A 23,453-nucleotide genomic window follows, 5' to 3' on the forward strand; every position below is an offset into this window, starting at 1 on the left:
GCTTTGAGACAATCAAAATCTTTTGAACAGAATGTTATGAATGTAATGCTATGGTTTATATATTCTAGGAATATATTTTTTCCTGGGAATTGGAATTTTAAATTGAAGATGATTGGTGGGGCAGGGGTGTGGAACGGGGCAAAATAGAATTTCAGAAACCAAAAGCCTTCCTGAAAAAAATTATAATTCAAATGGTTGCCTACACTTACTTAGAGTGGGAAGATAACAACCAATAGATGGTCCTCTTTTAGCTTCTAGGATCTCCACCATTCCTTCAGCCTTTTGAGCTGTCTGTGCTTCTCTCAAAATGGCTTGTGGAATGCCTCTGACTTTGGCTTTGCCCTTAGCTACCTTGGCTCTGAGCTTTGGAATTCCCTTCTGCAATCTCTCTGTCTCTCTCCCTCTCCCTGTCCTTCGGCCCTCTATGTTGTGCTGACCTGTGAACTAATCTAAGCCCATCTCCCTACACTTTTCCATCGTAATCCATATGCTCATCCAAGGATTGTTCAAATCTTCCTAATGTGGCAGAGTTAACTACTTTGGTAGGCACGGCATTCCACGCCCATATTGCCTCACACATCTGTCTTAAAATTTATTAGCCCTCAATTTGTAGCTATTTCTCCCTCGTACGAGCTGACGTCATCATCCTAGGAAAAAGACTCACTGTCTACCCTATGTAATCCTCTAATCATCTTTTATGTCTCTATCAAATCCCCTCTTAGCTGCCTTCTTTCTAATGCGAACAGACCTAAGTTTCTCAGCCTTTCCTCATAAGACCTTCCCTCCAGACCAGGCAAGATACTGTAAATCTCCTCTGCACCTTTTCCAGTGTTTCCACATCCTTCCTGTAATGGGGAGGGGGGGCGACCAAAACTGTACACAATATTCCAAATGCAGCTGCATTAATGTTTTGTATGGTTGCAGCATGACATTACAGCTCTGGAACTCGATCCCTCTACCAATAAAACCTAACGCAATGTGTGCCTTCTTAACAGCACTATCAACCTGGGTGGCAACTTTCAGGGATCTCTGCCTTCCTGTTATTCTTCCCAAAGTGAATCACCTCACATTTAGCTGCATTTAGCTCCATTTGCCACCTCTCAGCCCAATTCTGCAGTTTATCCCAGTCCCCCTGCAACTTGCAATGTTCTTCACACTGTCACTACTCTACTGACTTTAGTGTCATCTGCAAATTTACTAACCAATCCACCTATGCCTGCATCTAAGTCATTTGTAAAAATGACAAACAGCAGTGGTCCTAAAACACATTCTTGTTGCACACCACTGGTAACCAGACTCCAGCCTGAATATTTTCCATCAACCACACTCGCTGCCTTCTTACAGAAAGCCAGTTTCTATTCCAAACTGCTAAATCACCCTCAATCCCATGCCTCTGCACTTTCTCCTACCATGTGTAATGTTATCACATGCTTTACTGAAGTCCATGTACACCACGTCAACTGCCCTACCCTCATCCACATGCTTGGACACCTTCTCAAAAAACTCAGTGACATTTGTGAGAAATGACCTGCCCTTGATGAAACCATGTTGACTATCTGCAATCGAATTGTTGCTTGCTAGGATTATAAATTCTATCTCTTATAATCCTTTCCAAAACATTTCCTACAACAGATATAGGGCTCACTACTCTATAATTACCTGCATGATCTCTAGTGCCCTTCTTGAACATGGGCACAACATTTTCAATCCTCCAGTCCTGTGGTACTAAACCTGTAGACAATGACGACTCAAAAGGTCAAAGCCCAAGGCTCCGACACCATCTCCCTAGCTTCCCAGAGAATCCTCCGATAAATCCCATCCAGTCCAGGGGACTTGTCTACTTTCATTCCTTCTAGAATTGATAACACCTCTTCCTTACCAATCTCAATCCTTTCTAGTCTAATGTCTCATATCTCCTGCTTCTCCTCTACAATATTCTCCTTTTCCTGAGTGAAAACCGATGAGAAATATTCATTTAGCACCTCTCCATATCTCCAAAGGATCCACACACTATTGCCCACTTTTGTCTTTGACTAGCCCTATTCCTAGCTGCAAATGTGTTGCTGGTCAAAGCACAGCAGGTTAGGCAGCATCTCAGGAATAGAGAATTCGACGTTTCGAGCATAAGCCCTTCGAAACGTCGAATTCTCTATTCCTGAGATGCTGCCTAACCTGCTGTGCTTTGACCAGCAACACATTTGCAGCTGTGATCTCCAGCATCTGCAGACCTCATTTTTTAGCCCTATTCCTACCCTAGTCAGCTTTTTATTCCTTACATATCTGTAGAAAACATTTAGGATTCTCCTTTATTTTACCTGCTAAAGACTGCTCATGTCCACTCTTTGCTCTTCTTGACTGTCTCTTTACAGACTAGCTAGCAAGGATTTAAATCTCCAATGTCTCATATGAATCATCATGTCTCATCGTCACATAAGCCTCATTCTTCCACTTAACAAGAAGTACAATTTCTGTAGAAAACCACGGTTCCCTTACCTTATCACTTCCTCCCTGCCTGATAGGGACTTACCTATCAAGGACACACAATATCTGTTGCTTAAACCAGCTCCACATCTTGATTGTCCCTATCCCCTGCATCTTGCTACCTCATTCTATGAACAAAGAACAAAGAAATTTACAGCCCAGGAACAGGCCCTTCAGCCTTCCAAGCCTGAGCCAATGTACTGTCTAAACCTGTGGGTCAATTCCTAAGCATCTGTATCCCTCTGCTCCCCACCTACTCATACATTTATCCAGATGCATCTTAAATGAACCTATCATGCCTGCCTCGACCACCTCTGCTGGCAACGTGTTTCAAATGCCCACCACCCTCTGTGTGAAGTACTTGCCGCGTGTATCCCCTTAAAATTTCCACCTCTCACCTTGAAAGTATTCTTGACTCTCTCTTTACAGACTAGCTAGCAAGGATTTAAATCTCTAATGTCTCATATGAATCATCATGTCTCATCGTCACATAAGCCTCATTCTTCCACTTAACAAGAAGTACAATTTCTGTAGTAAACCACGGTTCCCTTACCTTATCACTTCCTCCCTGCCTGATAGGGACTTACCTATCATTAGGTAATAGGGACTTACCTATTCATTATTGAATCCTTCACACTGGGAAAAAGCTTGTCTCAATCCACCCTGTCTATACCCTTCATGATTTTATCTATGTGTCCTAAGTCTTGCCTAATCACATTATAATTACCCTTGCCCCATTGATAACTCTTGCCCTGTGGCATTTATCTATCCCTTTCCTTCGCTAAATTAAATGTAATTGAATTGAGATCACTCTCTCCAGAGTGCTCACCTACCATTAAATCAAATAATTGGCCTGGTCCATTACCAAGCACTAGATCCAATGTGGCTTCCCCTCTTGTCAGCCCTTTGACATACTGTGACAGGAAACCCTCCTGCACATGTTGGACAAAAACTGATCCAACCGACCTAATAAAGTTATCGCATTTCCAGTCAATGTTGGGGAAGTTAAAGCCCGTCACAATGACCACCCTGTTCCTTTCACTCCTATCCAGAATTGTTTTGCCGATCCTCTCCTCCATAGCCCTGGAGCTCTGTGGAGGCCTATGAAAAGAAACTCCCAGCAGTGAGACCTCTGCTCTCCTGTTTCTAACCTCAGCCCATACCACCTCAGTAGACGTGTCCTCATCAAAAGTTCTTTTAGTCACCGTTATTCTATTCTTGACTAAGAAGGCCACACCTCCCCCTCTTTTACCATCTTCCCTGTTCTTAATGTAAGATCTAAACCCTGGAACCTGCAACATCCATTCCTGTCCCTGCTCTATCCATGTCTCTGAAATAGCCACAACATCATAGTCCCAGGTACCTCTCCATGCTGCAAGCTCACCTCCCAACTTTCCTCCTTTTGAGGTGTTTTCTGAAGTGTTCCATTTTGACAAAGCTGTTCGTCATTTACTAAATTACTGCTGAGAGAAACTGATGTCTACATTTTGCTTTATAATGCTCCCATCTAATACTTTGAGACATTTATTGTGGTAAATTAACTATCAATACATAGTGCTGTTATCACAAATAACTCTCTAATTTTTCTTAATTTGCAAATTTTTAATGTGGTGCATCTCCAGTGTCAAAAATAATTTTTGCTGTCTCATTAGCAAAGTCATAGTTTAATTTGTCCAACCATTTATCTCTCCCCTATTTTGAGAAGACGGCAAAATTAAGGTACTCTCAATGATGGCAGATCACAAAAACAGAAAATGGAGAAATAACATAATGCTCTGGCTCTATGACTTCTCTGTTTAGTGCATTAGTCACTTCACTCTAGAGGCATTATACCTTTTAGATCTTCTAACATTTTGAAATCTCTTCTTTTGTGTAAGTATCTGTTATCCATGTTGAAAGTTATGAAACTTAAGGGGCAAGAAACTCCAAATTCTGAAAGTGCTTTTGCACAAGTTTGTTTATAGCACCATAAATCAAGTACCTCACAATCAAATGAGTTTGCTAAAGGTAAGTAAATACATTAAGTAAATAAATGATTTTTTTAAGGCAGATTAGTTTAGCTGTGTGACTCATTCAGAACATGACTTTGCATTAATTTTGAACAAAATTTTCAGAAGCAGCTGAAATAGCTTGATCACTTTCATCTTGTTGTTGTATTTGTCCTTTGAGGAGACTAAGAATTCTGCTTTTACAGAAACAATTGCAGCTCAAAGTGGAATCATTACTAGTTTTTAAGGGAAAATACTCTTTTTTTCTCCTTTCTGTCTTCTCAGTCAGATCTCTGGCATTATTTTAATTTTTCTCCAACTTGCCCACAGGGGTTTGAAACTTTGATCATGAAGTTCTGGTTTGGTTCTGCAGTTCCTTGTACTGTAAGGACTCCATCACTTCCCAGTGTGACTAGTTTCTATCCTCTTCCTCGTCTATACTGTTTCCTGCACCTCCTACCAGCTCTGATGTGAAGGTTTTCTTCTGGAGTACTACTTCTGTCCTGTTGGTGACTGCTTCTCTGTGAGAGAATTTGTTGCTGTTGCCGACTAACTCTTGAGTATTCATAAAGCAGTAGTGTGCTTAATGTAGCAAGATCACTCTCTTCCAAGTATGTTTCCTGCTTGGTTGAATGGGTGTAAATTTTCACTGTTGTTACCTTGAGCTATATAAGCCATGATCCTGGCCATCACCATGATCACCATTTGTAGTATCAACCACCAGCAGCTTATGGTTGGGAACCAAAAACACTAATCCTCCTTTCGACTGTTGTAAACAAAACTATAATCAGGTTAAGCAGTCTCTTCAGAGACAAATCCTCCTTTTCTATGTTAAGCGCATGGGACTATTCCATTTAGAATGGAATTAAACACGATTGAATCCGAATGAGAAGGGGTACAAGATAAGTTTACTGCATGGTAACAGTAATACAAGCTGCATTCATCGATTGTTAAGCATAATTACAAAAAATTATTAGAAGCTAGAGATGACACATTTATCTCAGTTGGGTTAAAATGTTCGACTACTAAGTTCTGCACCCATGAATGTATGGCACCATCAGATACAATTTACAGAAGCATTACTTTAATGCCTCTCATATTTGCTGGGATTTTGAGTATTCTGTGTTCTTTAGAAACAGCAGATTTTTAGTTACTTGTGAGTACAAAGTCATTACAGATCTGTTCAAGATCTTTTAGATTTCTAGCCTGGTTTTGACTTGTACAGTGATTTATATTTGTAACCATCTTCGTTGTGGTTAATGCTTAGTTAATTAACTTAAGAGTGATAATATATTGCTAATACTGATCTGATGTATCTTGACAGAAAATGGCATATCAAATAAGAAAATTGAAATTTGGCTTCAAGATTGTGGGTAAGTTGTTTCTGTTGGAGAAACGTGCTTTTTAGAAAATATGCTTCATGTCCATAAGAATTCACTAAGTTCAATTTTATTGTACTGTAATTTTTTCATTACTGTGTCAAATAATCTAAATTTAAACATGAATGTACACCAAACAATTACTACTTTTTTTTTGGCACAAATGCATTTCTATTTTTGTGAACCGCTTTTAGATTATTGTGCAAAGACTGTTCGGCAATAAATAAATAAGTTTTCAAGTCAGGGCAGTTGGCTGGAATCAAGTATAATATGCGGTTCTACCCTGAGGAGTTTAGAATAGTTCAGAGGAACTGTAAGATCACGTGATTTGCTTCTACAATTGGTCTCTTCATAACAGAGCTACAGTTGTGTTTAGTTTCCTTTAAGCATTCGAGGCATGTTTTGGTGCAGAATCTTTCTTCAGGGAAAAGTGGGTCTAAGGTAAGTACCAAATGTTTCATACTTTAAAGAATTTACTAGTTTTTCTTCAAAGCTGATGTTGTTGGTGCGATTCGAAGACCTTAAAGGTTAGTGAGGTCATTGATACAGAGTATCCTCAAGTGGTTGCATAGGAAACAATCCACAAAATCTGCCTGGCTTAGGTTCCTCTTGATTTGTGGAATTCTATGGAAGTGTTGTTATTGATTTGTGAATCCAGTGTATCCTGCCTATGGTGTATTGGCCTGGAAAGCCTTGGCTTAGTCAACATTCCCTTCCTCCATAATTTTCATGTGGAACAGCTCGAAGATGCACAGAAACACCTCTCAACAACATATTCTGTGGGATTCTCCAAGTAAGGTGACCCATGCCAAAAATTCACAAGTGGCAATTTAATAAGATTTGAAAACTAAATCCTTGGGTGTTTTATCCAAAACAGTCAGCATATTCCTCACTTGCATTCACTTTTTATGCACCCAAATATTTATTCCAGTCTACCCGCTGCTCTTCCAGAAAGCAAGGTGGAAAGATCTTCCGTTTGGAATTCTTCATATTAGCTATTAATATTCTGTAAATTACTGCAATCGACTTGCAAACTTTAACCTTTTGTCCATTTGGGGCTCCTACCTAACAAAGTAAGTCAACTTTTGTGCATAAAATGGATGTAAATTTATGACGTTATGGGCTGGAAATTTATAAAGCCTGTCACTGTAGGAACCATGTCTACTGGGCCTGGGTGATTGTGGGAGGAGCCTGACCAGTTTCCTGACAGTGATAAAATTTCCAGAGACTGATGCGGGATTGCTAACCAGTAACATTGGGATTAATTAGGCTCATGAGGGAGCCTATTATCACTCATTATTCCTCAGCCCACTACAATTAAATGGCTTCCGGGATTACCCAGAGATGTCGAGAAGGCCATCTAGCAAAACCCGTGGATAGTGCCAACAATCTCCCCAGGTATAGGCACCTTGCTGCTTGCAATAGGAACTGGCATTACGTGGTTAGTAGCCACTGTCCTGAGTCCTTTTCCAATTTAGAGCCTCAGAAGGGTTGAGTTTAGCCATCAGCCACAACTCTCATGGGCAGCTTGCCACTGAATGGCTGCCTGGGATCACAGTCACAGCAAAAGCCCGAAGGTGGTTCTGATTCCTGTGGGCCACATTGACAAGGTTTCTTCCCCGGTCCCTGACCAGTGAATGAGACTTGCATTATCCAGTTAAGATCTCGTCTTTGAAGTCAGCGGCCATCTGATCTTCAGAAGCTTAACATTTGATTGTCTCATATACAGAGGCTTCTGCAAATCTAAACTAAATCCTACTAAATGTTGTTTAAAAACTTAAATTGAATGCCCAGAGTTTATTTTCACTTGAAAAGAATTCTTGAACCTTCTTGTCATTGGGATTCCTGTGTGATATTACATAGGAACAGGAGTAGGCCATTCTGTCCCTCGAACCTCTCTACTATTTAATGAGATCGTGGCTGATATATACCTGCCTTTTGACCATATCCCTTTGCTTCAAAAAGTTTAATAATCTTTAAGATTTAAAATTAACAACAGATCCAGCATTTACTGCTGTCTGTGGAAGAGATTTCCAAACATCCTACCATCCTTTTATGTATAGAAGTGCTCCCTAACATCTCTCCTGAATGGTCTGGCCCTAATGTCCAATGTTTCAGTTAACTCATCTGTTGGTTGTTATTTTCTTGGAAGTTGCATGGTGCATTTTTCAAGTTGTCTTCCTCAAATTATGCATTTTTGAGGTAGGAAATTTGCAGTGAGTTTAGCAGTTCCAATTTCCATTAAATTCTATCACTGGGCCTGCCCATGAAAGAGGTCCTTGACCAGCAGGTGGCATATTTGCCACCAACCAGAGGATAATACCAATGGGAGTGGTGCCTGCTGGTGACATTGCATGGCTACAGGTGAGTGCAGACATTAGCACATTAGCATTTTATCTACATGAAAGTTAATTGAAATAGTACTGACTTGCTGCAAAAATCGTCAAATAATTGAAATTTCCATGCCATTTATTTTGCATATTTTCAAAGTTAAAAATCTCACAACACCAGGTTATAGTCCAACAGGTTTGTTTGAAAGTACAAACTTTTGGATCACTGTTCCTTCATCAGGTAGCTAGTGGGGCAGGATCATAGGACACAGAATTTATAGCAAAAGATCACAGTGTCATACAACTGATGTGATACATTGAACAAACTAGATTGGTGTTCAGTCTTTAATCACTTAGAATGGGGATGCAGGTTTCGATTCATTAATATGTAAATTCCAGAGTTCTTTCAAGTCACTGTCCCGAGATAACTTAAGGTGTTATCAGTATATTAAAAAAAAGTGACATCTCAGCTCAGACAATGCATTAAAGGTGTGAGGTTAGAGTCTGTCTGTATCCCAACCTTGGGTCAGATTGGTTCTATTTCCAAAGCAAGAATTTACAAATTGTCACATGAACTGACTACCTCCAGATTGTGTGCTTTTTGAACCAATTCGAATGTATCTGCAAATACAAATTCATCCCGTAGACACGTGTGTGTGTGTGTGTGTGTGTGTGTGTGTGTGTCTGTCTGTCTGGGAGAGTAAATGGGGTAGAGGTAGACAGAGTGGGTGTGTGCATGCATGCATATATGAAAGTGTGTGTGTGTGTGTGTTGTGGTGTGGTGGGGTCACCTGTAGTGTGACATAAACCTAAGATCCCATTTGAGGCCACCCTTGCAGTTACTGAGCTTGGCTACCAGCTTCTGCTCAGCCACTGTGCGTTGTTGTGTATCCCGAAGTCTCCTGTGGAGAACGGTCACCCAAAGACCTGAGACCGAATGTCCTTGACCTCCACAGCACGTTTTCATGTTTAAGATTTGCTTTATTTTGAATAAAAATTTAGTTTGGCTAAGTATTTTTATGAAGTGTCCTTTTACAGCAGTAATTGTGTTGTACAAATTTAACTTTATTACACACTTAGAGAAAATTAGGGTACATAATTGTTGTGTGACATTGCGCACAGCACACCAGAGAACATTTCTGAGAGAACATGATCGTGGGAAGATCTGGAGAGAAGTCTCTGTGGGAGGAGCTCAGAAGAAAAATGTTACTTAATGAAACCGATAATCAAATCATTAATGGAACTTTTCTCTTGTATGATCTTGAAAATACATAGTAAAGTGATTTTTGTATATAATAAAAAATCCATGCTGCAAGAGAAAACTACTGTTCCGGGAATAGCACTAATTTGGTAGGTAATGCACAGTTGCACTCTAAGTTTATTTAAGATCAAACTGAGAACAATTTTCTGTTAAAATGATAAAACTCTATGTAAAAGCTTGTGTTTCACAAAACCAAAATTTTTTTTAGCAGTAGTTTATTCATTTTAGAACTATTCCATGTTCAATGTTCATGTTTCAAGGCGTTTAATCGCGAAAATTCGGGTCAGTGCACTTGTAGAAGATGAAAGAGTTATGGTAATCTGCTTTGTGTCTCCGTTGAGTCATTTGGAAACACAAAGAACTGTTGGCGCTGAGCTGCTGTTTTCCATAAAACTTTTGCCAATTAGCAATCGGATCACTTGGTCTCTGTGGTAGAACTTTGCCTCTAAGTCAGAATGTCAGTTCAAGTCTCTCTCCAGACATTTGTGTATAAAATATAGGTAGACATTTTAGGACAGTATTGGGGAAGTGCTGCAATGTCAAAGGTGTTGCTTTAAGTCATTTGACATACCAGGCCCAACTGTCCTCTGAGGCAGAAATAAAGCACTCATGGCACATCTTAATCGTGGGCAAGAAAGTTCTCCAGGTTTATTGGTCATTATTTACAACCACCCCCCCCCCCCCCCCCAAACCCCCATTATGAGCAATTTAATACTGAGTAACTAGTCAGTTTGTTTGTTGTTGTTGTTTGTGAGACACTGCTTTGTGCATATTAACTTCCATATATTCTACTCCAGTGAATAAGAAAAGCTATACAAATGCAAGTTTTTTTTCTGGGAAAATAAACTGTAGTAAAATTTTATGTCTTTTGATAGGAGGCAACAGTAAGATGAACAGTACTGCAGTATAAGGCATTTCCCTTTTACCCTTCTCCAAAAGATTTTGTTACACTTAGATTAACAAGATAGTACTAATTAATTTTTGCATTTCATAGCCTTGCCGAAAACAGAATACTTTTTGAATGTGAGCCATTTCATATGTGTACTTTGGTTACCCAAATATCAATTATTTTTTGGTTGAATTCATTCAGTTGTAGGACAGCGAATGCAAAAAAAATTTAAAATATACTCATCCAGCAATGTGAGCATTTAAAGAGCAACAATTGACAGGATGAAATAACATTATTTAGTAAAAATGTACTATCTTTCTAAAAATTGTGTGGATGTTTTGGAAATAATATGGTGAAAAATTGTGTAATTGCTATAAGATAATCTGATGTTTTTCTCAATTGTGCAAGAGAATCCAAAGAGTTTAGCAAAGAAATACCTAGTGAAAAATGACTACATGATTTCTAACAAGGATTATCTATCATATCCAAGAAACCTTTGTAGGGAATGAAGGTGATTTCAAGTAACCCTGCCTTTATTGCAGGAAAACATGCTCTTTCAAGGGCATAGTTGCAATACATTTGACCTGAATCTTCCGTTCTGGGTCAGCATCCAGTTTCTGGTCAGCATCCTTATTTCTTACCCAGATTAGATAGATTTCCCCTTTCTTATAGGATTTCAATTGGCTGAACCTCTGAAGCAGGTCAGCAAATCAGCAGTCAGCAACTATACCGTGTTATACAGTCATTTCTGCCTTAACATGGTAGGCCCATTCTCGTGCAATCCAATGGTATAAGAAAATCGCATAATAGCAGCACCATTTAAACTAATGAGCTAGAATTGTATTATAATGAATACACAAGTTAAAAGAAACAATGCCCTCATTTCATCAATCATGTTGTAGTGAATTTGTGTTAACAAAACGTGTGTTATAGCAGAAAGACCTGTTCTGCAGGTGATGCCCTATTCCATTGTTTAAAGGTCCCAAAGTCTTGACAGAGACAAAGAAAAGGAATGTGTTGTAGGGAGAAGTTGGGGGTAGATTGTCCAGTGGTTGGATGCCATGAAATGAATGCTGGTCGGTGAGATAGTTGCCAGGCAGATGTGGGAATGGTAGATGGGGACTGTGGCTGGTAGATTTTTGAGGGTTTAATGTAGGTTGGGTGGGGAAATTAAGGCTGGACGCTGGTGGGTTTTGCTGTGCATGGTCATGTAGATTGGGCGAGCCAATCAGGTCAGGAAGATGCGAGCCACAAGGAGCAGGGTCAGGTCCACTGGAAGTTGGGGATCGTGTTGGGAGGGAATGTGGTGTTCAGGTCCAGGTTGTAAGGTGCCAGGGGAATGTATGAAGAGAGTCATGGGGTTTTGAATATCTCTGATAAAGCAGGATGGGCTGTAGTTGAGAGTGAGTGGGTCAGTTTTTGGTAGCATGTGGTGGGCATGGTGGGTGTTCAGTTTAATAGTAACCTAGGAATTGGATCAAAGTGTAATTCCTCTAACATTTCCTGGTTAACTATTAAGCCAAGCAAGGATAAAACTAGAATTTAAAACATCGTTAAGAGAGCGTCCAAACAAGTGTCTTTCTGGTCAGCATTTTATTCTCATCTCGCAGATCAGCCTCACCAATACTGATTTACATGACCCTCCTAAAAATGCACCCAATCAGGTTTGTGACATCCTCACTTTACTCAAGTTGTTTTCTGTTTTCTGCTTCCATTTGGCCTCAGGCTGCTGCCAAACCCAGTAGATAATAACTAGCGAGTGGGAACAGTCTGAAGTTTCCAACTCCAATGGTTCTAGTCATGGTTAAATTGCCCATCAGACACTTGGACTTACTGCTGCCCCTGGACATCCACATGGTTCCGATTCACAACCCTTTCTATGCTTCAGCAATGATTTTTCATCCAATTATAAGATCTGAGCCAGTGTGTTTTTGTTGCTCTCAAAATATTGTAACAATTCTTTCTTTCTTCTATTAAAATTGTGTGTGTGAAGAGGCTCCTGTGTTTTCCTCTGATCAGGTGTAGTGCATACACCACACAGAAGCATTCCAGTATTCAGCAGCTTTTCATTGCTTGTTTGCTTTGAAAGAAAAGGCAGACCATGAGACCTTTCATGACCTCAAGCTGGCTGAAAGCTGTTCAGTGAAATATTTTAGAAGTTTGGGACAGTTATAATAGTGTAAGCAGATTGTTGTGTTGTAGTTGGTAGCGACATTATGGCATGTCAAAAAAAACCTCTGCTAACAAGAGCTTCATTTAGCCAATTTTCTACTTATCCTAAGTTCTTGTCTTCTTCGGAGCCTGTTTTTTACGAGAAATAAAAGCTGTTGATATGGTGATTGTTCTCTTACATTTTTGTCTTTTTGCTTATTTGCAAGCATATTTCATAAAAGATAAGCTTCTTTATCAAATGTTTATTGTACGTTTACAGACCACCATTAGGGGCATCTTTGGAAGAACAAAGCCAACTGCCCTTAAAAGGTAAATTTGATCTTTTACCAATGGATGTTGTTTGAATTGGTAGAAAAGGTGATTTATTTTAGAGGTATGATTTCATTAATTTTTTTATTTTTTGATTTTATGGTTTTGTTTTCTTTTAATGCAATGTCATGCAAATGTCTGAAGTGGCAAGTAAATTAGAGTCTCAGCTTAAAAATATAACTTGCAAAGCATAATGTTGATATAAAGGCATTTGAGAAATGTAAGGTATGCATAACTTTGTAAATGTTTCAACAGGTGCAGGTACAAAGAATGGCTGTAGTTTTGAGGATGACCTGTCCCTTGGTGCAGAAGGTAGGTACATTTTCTGATGAAGAATGTACAGTAGTATTTTCACCCCAGTCCTTTGTATTCTTCTACCTCATTAGGTTTGTGAGTTACCATTTTAAAAAAGTACATTTATAGCATCTGCTTGTACAGTTACGGATTGTTACTGATATTAGTTCTGACGCAGAACAACTGCAGCTTAATAGGTTTCCTTAACAACTGTAGAGCCACTGCACAAAGATCGGAATTTGTAAAGTGGCCAATGCAAAGTTTTAGTACAAGGCAATGTTCTGGAACTATCTTTCAAAATACCACTTAGGCATTTTCCACTACTTAATTTAGAAATTTGTTTGAAATTTAAAATGATGCTGGTTATTTTTTAACAGCTATCTTGTACCGTGCTGCATTTAGAAAAAAAATGCTCAATCTATTTTCAAGCCTTTGTGGCCTTGTGAAACTGTAGTTTCCACTGGACCTTCACATTTTTGCCAGTTGTAAAATAATGACGATCCGTGTGTGCACAAGTGAGCTTGTCATTTCATTTTTAGATTCTTTATCAACAGTGATTGTTCCACATTATGCAGACACCAAGTTTGGTACACATTAAAACTTGTTTTGCTCTTTACTAATTTGTTTGTAGAATGAGGGTATGACTGGCTGGGGCAGCATTTATCGCCAATCATTAAATGCCCTTGAGAAAGTGGTGACGATCTGCCTTTTTGCACATCTGCTGCAGTCCATGAAGTGTAGATACATTCAGTGCTTTTGGAAAGGAAGGTCCATGATTTTGACCCAGTGATGCTACAGTAATGGATATACAGTTCCTGATGAAGTTTTTTCTGTGTTAGCCCACATAACATTTATGTCACAAAGCGTAGGTTCTCGTTGAGACAGAATTATTGAAGGTATTAGCAACCCTTGTTATTTATATGGCAACAATATCTTAGACTTGCACACAGTCCCGGTTCTGTATCTTGTGATGCTACAGTGCAACACACACGTAGCTGACTGAAAACACCAATTCCAGTCAACAGAGTGTTACTGAAGGCAAGGCAAGTGACTTGTTAAAGCAATGTCATGCAAGTGTCTGAAGTGGCAAGTAAATTACATCACTTCCAATAATACACCACTTCCGGTTCAGAATGGTTTGAATTGGAGGAGATCTTGTGGGTGGTAATGTTCACATGCAACTCCCACTGCCGACTTTCTCAGTAGTAAAAGTTGTTGGTTTGGGTGGTGCTGTTGAAGGAATAGTGGTGAGTTGCTACAATCTAACTTGTAAATGATGGTGCACAATGCTGTTACTGCACATTGGTCGTAGAAAGAGTGAATGTTGAAGATGGTGAATAGTATGCCAATCTGGTGGCTTTGTCTTGAATGGTGTTGAGTTTCATAAATGTTGTTGAAGCTGCACCCCTCCAGGGAAGTGGTATTGGATCACACTCCTGACCTGTGGCTTGGAGGTGATACACAGACTTCAGGGAGTTGCTTGTTGCAGAATCGCTAGTCTCTGATCTGCATTCATAGCCACAGTATTCGTATGGTTAGTCCAGTCCAGTTTCTGGTCAGTGTAACACTAGGATTTGTTATTGGGGGAATTCAGTAATGCTAATGTCTCTGCACCTCAGGGAGATGGTTGGATTATCTCTGGTTGGAAATGGTCATTATCTGGCGCTTGAATAGTGCAAATGTTACTGTTTGACAATTTGCCTTAATTGTAACAGTAAACAATCATACTTTAATTCTCAAATGATGTTTCCAGTTTACACAGCAGCAATCCTAAAACCTCTGAACAGGGTTGCTAGTTCTTGTGCATTTAGTGCCATATTGGGGTCAGTTTGGTCTGTGGGTTATTGTCTGCTAGATTTGGTTTAATGTTAGTGCTTTTATTTATCTGAATGGAGAGACTTTTCCGCCCACAAATTTTGAACCTGTTCCATTTTGAGCACAGGAGGAAAGAAATATTTATGGAACATTTATCTTTTCTCCTTTTGTGCACTATGCATGATCGACAGACATAGGGGAACTACAGAAGAGAAACCATGACCAGTCTGCTTTGTATTGTCATTCATCAATCCTCCAGTGTGATACAAAACTCTCTCCAGGAATTGTTTTAAAACTGTTTGCCAACTACCCGGAGGACTAATCGAACCCGGTTGTCCCACCCATAAATAATTTTTTTTTCAGTCTTGCTATTGACTGTTTAGGTTTGAATACTCAGAAAGGTAATGTTAGCTAGTAACTAGTTTGATCTTATTTACACATACATTTCCCGTTTGAACACTGAGTATTTTCCTATTTTGCCATCAGTAGGTTAATTTTCTTTATGGATAATCCATTCAGCTTTGGTGTGAAATTGCCACGATATTCGTTATTAGAATAAGGCTTTACTGTCTGTCCAAAAATATTTGGTGAAACCTAATATTCTTGTGTATAAAATATTTACATGTTTCAACGAGTTAAGTAATCTTGCCAGGGAAAACTGCTTCTGACCAAGTTAAAGGAATAGAATTGAAAAGGTGTCATGTTTGTGTGACTGTGATACAAAAAGTTACCTACTTACTGATTAATATTAGAAGTGCAATTTTCCCCTTTCATATGGGAGTTGGCATGTTAAGTATCAATTTACTTGCCACTCCTACCGCTACTATTGGAATATTGCTTGCAATTCTGGTCTCGTTCCTATTGGAAAGATGTTGTGAAACTTGAAAGGGTTCAGAAAAGATTTACAAGGATGTTGCCAGGGTTGGAGGATTTGAGTGATAGGGAGAGGCTGAACAGGCTGAGACTGTTTTCCCTGGAGCATCGGAGACTGAGGGGTGACCTTAGAGGTTTACAAAATCATGAAGGGCATGGATAGGGTAAATAAACAAAATCTTTTCCCTGGTGTCAGGGAGTCCAGAACTAGAGGGCATAGGTTTAGGGTGAAAGGGAAAAGATATAAAACAGACCTAAAGGCAACTTTTTCACACAGAGGGTGGTACGGGTATGGAATGAGCTGCCAGAGGAAGTAGTGAGGCTGGTACAATTGCAACATTTAAGAGGCATTTGGATGGGTATATGAATAGGAAGGGTTTGGAGGGATATGAACGGTTGCTTGCAGGTGGGACTAGATTGGGTTGAGATATCTGGTTGGTATGGATGGGTTGGACCGAAGGGTCTGTTTCCATACTGTACATCTCTATGATCAGCTACCAACCTGTGAAGAGCAGGCTGGTGAGCTTTAGCAAATATCTCAGCCTATCACAGATCTTGACAGTGGTGACTTAACTCCCTTTCTTACCATCTCTCTCTCCAGCTCCAGGGAGGACAACATAATGTTAATTTATTTTCTATTATTGAAACATTTGTTCAATGATGAACTGCTTTTAGGCTTTCATATAATATGGAAATCAAATTAAAATTGCACTTCATCTATTAAAATAAAGCAACTGAGTTTGTAAATGTATTCAAACAACTTCCTGGTTTAATCATTTCTGGGAATTCCATTCAATTTCTGATTACCATTGATGCGAAGCTCAGTTAATGCCTTCGTTACCTCTCGACTCTGCTGTTGCAGCCCAACCTTGGCTGATCTCCATATTCCATTCTATAAACTTAAAGTTATCCAAAATCTAGACTCCTATATCTTAATTGATAATATCTTTCCTTATCTCAATTATCTGATCCAGCCCCACAATCTTCCAGTATCTCCATTGATCTAATTCTGGCCTCTTGAGTATCTCTGATTTTTATTGTCCCACCAGTAGTAGTTTTACTTTCGACTGCTTAGGCTCTAACTTTTGGAATATCCTCCTTTTTACCTTTCTGCCTTTTGATTTCCTCCTCAAAGATACTCCTCAGAACCCAGTTCTTTGTCCAAATGTTTTGTGATCCATCCCAATAGCCTCTGATGTGGCTCAGTGGGATATTTTGTTTTATAATGCTTCTGTGAAGTGTTTTGGCATGGTTTATTATGTTACAAGTGCTCTATAAATAACACAATAATAGCACAAAATAAACATTAAGCAATGTGTCTTGCTTTGAAAAAGGGTTGAGCTGGTTTTCCAAAGTAATGTTCAAAAAACAAGAGTAAACAAATTCAGATGACTGAGACTGAGACTTGAACTTGTGGCCATTGGCAGCAGAGATTTAGTTATTAGAGCTGTGCATCTGTGTTACCAATTTTGTGGAGAGGCCATTGAGGGATGTGAGAACAACAATTAAAATTTTAAAATTAAGATGTTGTTTGACTGGGAGTCAATGTAAGTCAGCAAGCATGGGGTGTTAGATGAACGAGATTTGGTGTGAGTTAAGATGTAGGCATTAAGGTTTTGAGACCTCGAGAAAAGATGTTAGAATAATCACTGATATTACAGAATTGTTTAAAATCCTTAAAGCTTAACATAGTCTGTTACAGCAAACTTAGATACTAATGAGCTTAGTTATGACTAATAGTTCAATAATCAAAAGTCAAATTAGAATGCTTTGCACTCAATTTGTATAACTTTTTACTGACCAAAAGCCTTTTCAATAAGACCTGATTATTATGATTCTCATGTTCTATGGTCACATGTGTGATTTGTCTCCCCTGCCTGTTTTTGTTTGCCCCAGACTGATGGGGTCAATTGTAAGTTGACAGAGTGGTTTATTTTATTAGAAATAAGTAATAGAATTTCACTGAAATGATATATAATTTTTAAAATCGTTCATGGTATGAAAAATAACAAAATATTCCTCTTAAGCCAGTCTCACTTACCAAGCTTGCAAATTTGTCAACATTTGTGTCTGTAGCATTCTTAGATTGATTGAAGTGAGATCCACATGACTGTTCTCTCAAGTATTAATAAAAAGGGACCATGCTGAAAGCACTCAGTTCAGAAGACAGAATCAAAGCTCATTTCTCTGAGAGCTCTCTATCAAGCATTGAATGAAATTGAATTAGCTTTATTGTTGTATGTCCGCAAATGAGTACAGTGAAAAGTTTACAAGTCGCCAAATTACGGCACCATCTTAAGTACAAAGGTACTGAGGTCCAGATTCTTCAGAACAAATTCTTAGGGAAAGAAAAATTAGAAAAGCATAGAAATAAAAAAAAGTCCAGCATTACAGGTCAGGGGAACAAATTAGAAAAATAAAGTAGTAAAAAGTTCAGAATAAGTCTTTCCAGTCCAGTCCAAGCTGGCACCCAACCTCCAATAACTGAAAGAGAGATCTCCATTGCCTCACCGCTGCCGATTCCAGACCCACTGACGAAGGCGTTGCCTCACCTTTGGTGCCATCTTTTAGTTGCTGGGCCCACTTCACTGGTGCTACTGACTCATTGTATTGCCACCTCCAATCTCCCATGGCACTTCCATTGTTTAGATGCCCTTCTCTCCGACCATGCATCTACTCCCTACAGATACACAATTCTCTGGAAATGTTGGTATGCACAAACTACTGTGCATTATTGCTTTGAATGGTAAACTTTCAGGAAAGGCTCTTCAAAGTCCAAGCTACCATTTTTTTTTTGGCTTCAACCATTTTGCTCTCGAGCCATATAACTACATTGGATATCTGGAAATTAAATATTTGAATCTACATCTGGCATTATATCTGAATAAGATGTAGCTTAAAAGTAAATATATTTTCACCCTCTCTCAAAGAAGATATTATTGAATCACATTCTGCAGCTACACTTGCAACCTCTTGCAATGAGTAACAACAGCTTGCATTTTTATTGCTGTAATCCCCCAAAGCATCTTGTAGAGATATATTAATGAAAAGGGTATTGAGACAAGATAGGAAATATTTCTTGCAGTGATCTAAAGCTTTTTTACAAAATGTTATGGACAGTAGAGTTTTAGATGGTCGGTACGGACAGGTTGGACCGAAGGGTCTGTTTCTGTGCTGTACATCTCTATGACACAATGAGCTGAAGGTTTTGTATGGTGAAGGGTGGGAGGGCTCATTAAACAAATGCTGCAATAAGTAAGTCTAGTGGAACAAGTGAGGGGAGGTGCAGGATGTTGCATAATAGAGGCAGACAATATTGGTGATGAAAGGTGGCAAATTCAGCTTGCAATTGAATGAGTTGCCAAGGTTTTGGGCAGTCTGGTTTAGTTGAAAAAGTGGCTTGGAAGGAGGATGGAATTGGTGCAAAGAGATTATTTTTATTTGATAGTTTCTCAGTGCTTAGGTGGGGTTAATCTAATGCTGAAAACAACACGTAGCTTGACGTAGCATCAGCAAAGGAATGGTTAAGATGTGAGAGAGCTGGATTTCATAGGGAAGTATGGAAACTGACTCCAGGTTGGTCCATGATGACATACAACACATTTTCACATGACCTTAATAACTGAGCATGTGGTTTATTCATCCTACTTATCACAACCAAATTCTTGCTTGATGTCATATGTCACTTGATATGGGTACACCCATATATGAGTCATGGAAAATAATTGAGCGGGAGAACTCTGCTTGTTTTTTTTCTTTACTCAATCAACAGCCTTGAGGCTTGATGTGACACCAGAATCTCTTCCCTGTTGAAAATCCTTTAAAATCCATACAGATGAAATACCTAACATGAAATCTTTATTACACTGGGTGTTACCTTAATCCCTTAAACTGTTATGTAACTGAAAATCATTGGGATTGATGTACATTTAGAATTCAGATGGTTTACATTACATTTGTTCTCCAAATGTCACAGATTTATTAAAGATATGAAGAAATGGGAAAGAGAAGACTTATTAGAATTGTTCAGAGTTTATGGCTCTGAAACATGCCATTGGCATAATTCAGTTCAGAGTTATACAGTATGAGCTTCCTCCCAAACTTGCCCACACAATTGTAATCAAAATCCTTGTACCCTTTTTATAGACTTACCTAGTGTCCCCTTCAATGCATCTATATTATTTACCTCAGCCACTTTCTGTGGGTGTGAACTCCACTCCGTTGCCACTCTTACTAAAGAAGTTTCTTTTGATTTCTTCATCTGATTGGTTGCTGATCATCTTCTGTCATTTTGCTCTTTCCTAGACGTGAACTCATTTTATCTGGGTCTACTCCAAATATATTGATCATATTTTTTAAAACTTCTACCTGTTCACCCTGAGCTCTCTCTTGTGAACAGACAAGATCCTCAGTCAGTTTATAATTTCCTGATAGTTACAAATGTTTTCTTTTCACTCTGTTGTCTCTATATCAATTTTATAATGTGGTGTCAAGAACTGCACACATTACTCCAATCATAGCTTCACTAGGTTTGACACAAATTTAGCACAATACCACTACTTGTCAACTCTGTACCTCCAGAAATAAATTCTAGTGCTTGGTTTCCTTTATAACCTTATTAGTTGGCATTGCTACTGTAGTGATTTCTGTATTTACACTCCCACATACCTGTGCTCTGCATCGAGCTTAGCTATCTACTTTTCAAATAATGTGCCTCCTTATTTATCTTGCCAAAGTGGCACAGACTTATTATGTCACAGAAGGAGACCAGCCTCTCTTTTTTTTTAGAAAAATAATTACTTGAATGTTATAAGGGTACTTCTCCACCTTTGTGTTACTGCAGGAACATCCTGTGTAATTTAGTGTGAATGCCTTACTGAAGTTTACAGTCATATTACACAGCCTGCCTTCCAATTCCCCAGAAGCACTCTTGGAACCTGAGGCTTTCCACTGGGTATACAAAGTCACAAATCTGTCCTTATAAGTTATCAGAAGAGGTTTACTCAATTGGTTTAACAAGTCTGCACAGAGTAAAATTTATCGAGGTACCAGTTGTCTTAATTTTGTGTTATGTGGCCAGGTTGTTCAAAAAAGTAAGCTTTGATCTTCTGAAGTGTATGCAGAATTGAATAAACAGCAAGAAGAGGAGTAGTTCTGAAGAAGTCATCAGACTCAAAATGTCAACTCTGCTTCTCTCTCACTGATGCTGCCAAACCTGCTGTGTTTCTCCAGCATTTTCTGTTTTTCTTTCCAGACCTGCAGCATTCACAGTACTTTTGTTGAAGTGAGAAGGATACCGGTATAGCTATAAAGTGTTGATGAGCATGAAATAAAAGTGCTTATAGCTTGTCGAGTCAAGGAGCATATAAGCAAGCAGCTATTGTTTCTAGCTTGTGAAGTTAGATATCTGCATCCGTACAGCTGTTTTGTTTAAATTGTAGACTTTCTGAAGACCAATAAATTTTATTATTTAAACCTTTCATCTACAGCAAAACATCTTCAGACTTGCAGTGACTCGATATCAGCAGCAAGGTTGGTATACACTTAAGGAAAAATGCTTTTGTTAATTTGCTTACTGAAGAGAACATTCAATATTTCTAATCAAACACTTATGCCTTGTAGCCATGGGACATCAGCCAAGGAAAAACGGAAGCAGTTTTATCAAATGGGAAACAGCATGAATTCTACTGGCTCTGGCAAGAGCAATACAACTGTATCTAGGTAATCTGATGTCAAATGAAATGTAGGCTTCTAACCTTTTTTGTTGTTCGCTGCATATTCCTCAGCTAATAATGTTTAACAATGTGTACAGAAAGTATATTATAATGTAGTTCAAAAATTTCTGCATGTCTTCTACTTGAGTAAACTGTGTTATTATAAATGTACTTCTGGTTTTTAGTAAATTTGTTGAGAGTTTGGATGTGCAACAGTTAAATGGTTGCTTTTCTTAAAAAAATGTAATTGTATTGCACTAAAGAAGTTATTTTTATGTCAATTTTTCATTTCCTGCCATTGTGTGTATGAAAATATGTTTGGCCTTGTATAAAAGAATTTACCCAGGAATTCCTAATTTTCCAGGATAAGTGGTTAGTGATTTCAGTAGTGCCTTGCACTTCGTTATCCACAATCTTAATTGTTTTCCACCAATCTTCTATGAACTATCCCTCCTTATTAAAATCATTAATTCTAATTCTTTCCTCAGTGTCGGCATTATGATGAAAAAAGGCTATTATGTTGATTGTTTTCTTTTTTAAGAATCATCTTTATTTTTGTTGATCATTTGTATGCAATGATGTCTCTTTGCTATTAACTATTATTATTTCACAGGCATGGACTACAGGTCTTTTTCAGTATAGCCAACTATTATTTTTAAATCTGTTCAATTGAAGGGTTGAAATGTTTTTTCTTCTGCACTGCATACATTACATATTAACAACTTGTCATACCAGGCTAACTCTCTTGCTGACTGTTAATGTTAGTATATGAACAACATTTTTAAGCTTGGTTGGTCAGGGGTAGAACAAAAGTACAAACATTCCTTTTAGCCTTCCCTAATAATAAGGTTGTATTTTGTGTTGTCAACAGTCCCTCAAACTTATGTAATCATTAACTGGATTTCCCCAGATGGCAAACAAAACACATCAGAGAATTAATGATGTGTTTCACTCAATGAAAACTCATGAAAATGTTTTAATATACCATATTGAAATTTAAGTATATATTAAGTAAAAATACTCTTTCGTTACTCTAAATTGAAAGGTATATATCTACTGTCCCGATGATTCAGCCTTTTGAGACATTGAGGTCTAGATTTTCAGGTCTCCATCCATGTCAGAATGGAGTCAGATAGTATTTAAAAGTAGCGGGTGGGATCCAATTCCAGAATTCCTGCTCCGTTGTACGGGATTTTTATAGTCCAGATAAGGATGTGGGTCCCAGTCTTGACTGTGCTCACTCTGTTGTGGTCATGGACATTTCACCCCTCCCATTTCCATAAAGTTTCTTTGATTAGGAGATGGGGTCCAGAATATCTGAGCCAAGGAGTTCAGTGGTAGGTGAGCATTTATTACTGCATTCTAGCTGGGAAAGCCTTTGAGGCTGTACAAAAGTGCAAAGAACTACTAAACTCACAATTGTCCATAAGTTTATTTTTCTGATTCGTTTGATAATTTTTGAACTTTTTTTACTTGCTGCCCTCTGTTTGCATTGAAATATTTGTTTTTTTTTATTTTCTGCTTTCAGTGTTTCAGAATTATTGGACCTTTATGAGGAAGATCCTGAGGATGTTCTGTATAATCTTGGATTTGGAACAGATGAGCCTGACCTTGCATCTAAAATTCCATGTCGATTTTTTAATGCTGCATCATTTGCAAAAGGAATTGATTTTAAGCTATTTTTAGATGCTCAAATGCAACGTATGGAATTAGACAATCCAAATTTTGCTCTTACAAGTAGGTTTCTCTTTTTGAAAAAAAATCAAATTCATTAATATTCTCTGTTTATTAACATTTTGCACCATAACCTAATTGAGTAATTTAACAATTTATTCAAACATTTATTTTCTGAAGAAGTAACAATGCTTCCTATTTATGTTCAAAAAAGGAAAAGCAATCTATGTTTTAACACAAATGAATCTCAATCCTGATGACTGTAAGTATTCTA

The 23,453-nt window shown here is 38.4% G+C and overlaps 1 protein-coding gene across 5 annotated transcripts in view; it reads left to right on the top strand.

Moving 5' to 3' along the window:
* The window catches only part of itprid2 (ITPR interacting domain containing 2), a 156,704-nt gene that overhangs the window by 85,455 nt on the left and 47,796 nt on the right, over positions 1-23,453 (top strand). For all 5 annotated transcript variants that reach the window (XM_060827339.1, XM_060827343.1, XM_060827338.1 and 2 more), the window contains 6 exons: positions 5,794-5,842; positions 12,760-12,809; positions 13,065-13,121; positions 21,281-21,323; positions 21,414-21,512; positions 23,034-23,242. In XM_060827339.1, coding sequence (XP_060683322.1) covers positions 5,794-5,842; positions 12,760-12,809; positions 13,065-13,121; positions 21,281-21,323; positions 21,414-21,512; positions 23,034-23,242 — 507 coding nt within the window. The remainder of the gene's footprint in view (positions 1-5,793; positions 5,843-12,759; positions 12,810-13,064; positions 13,122-21,280; positions 21,324-21,413; positions 21,513-23,033; positions 23,243-23,453) is intronic.

Source organism: Hemiscyllium ocellatum, chromosome 7 (assembly GCF_020745735.1).
Source record: "Hemiscyllium ocellatum isolate sHemOce1 chromosome 7, sHemOce1.pat.X.cur, whole genome shotgun sequence".
NCBI lineage: Eukaryota > Metazoa > Chordata > Chondrichthyes > Orectolobiformes > Hemiscylliidae > Hemiscyllium > Hemiscyllium ocellatum.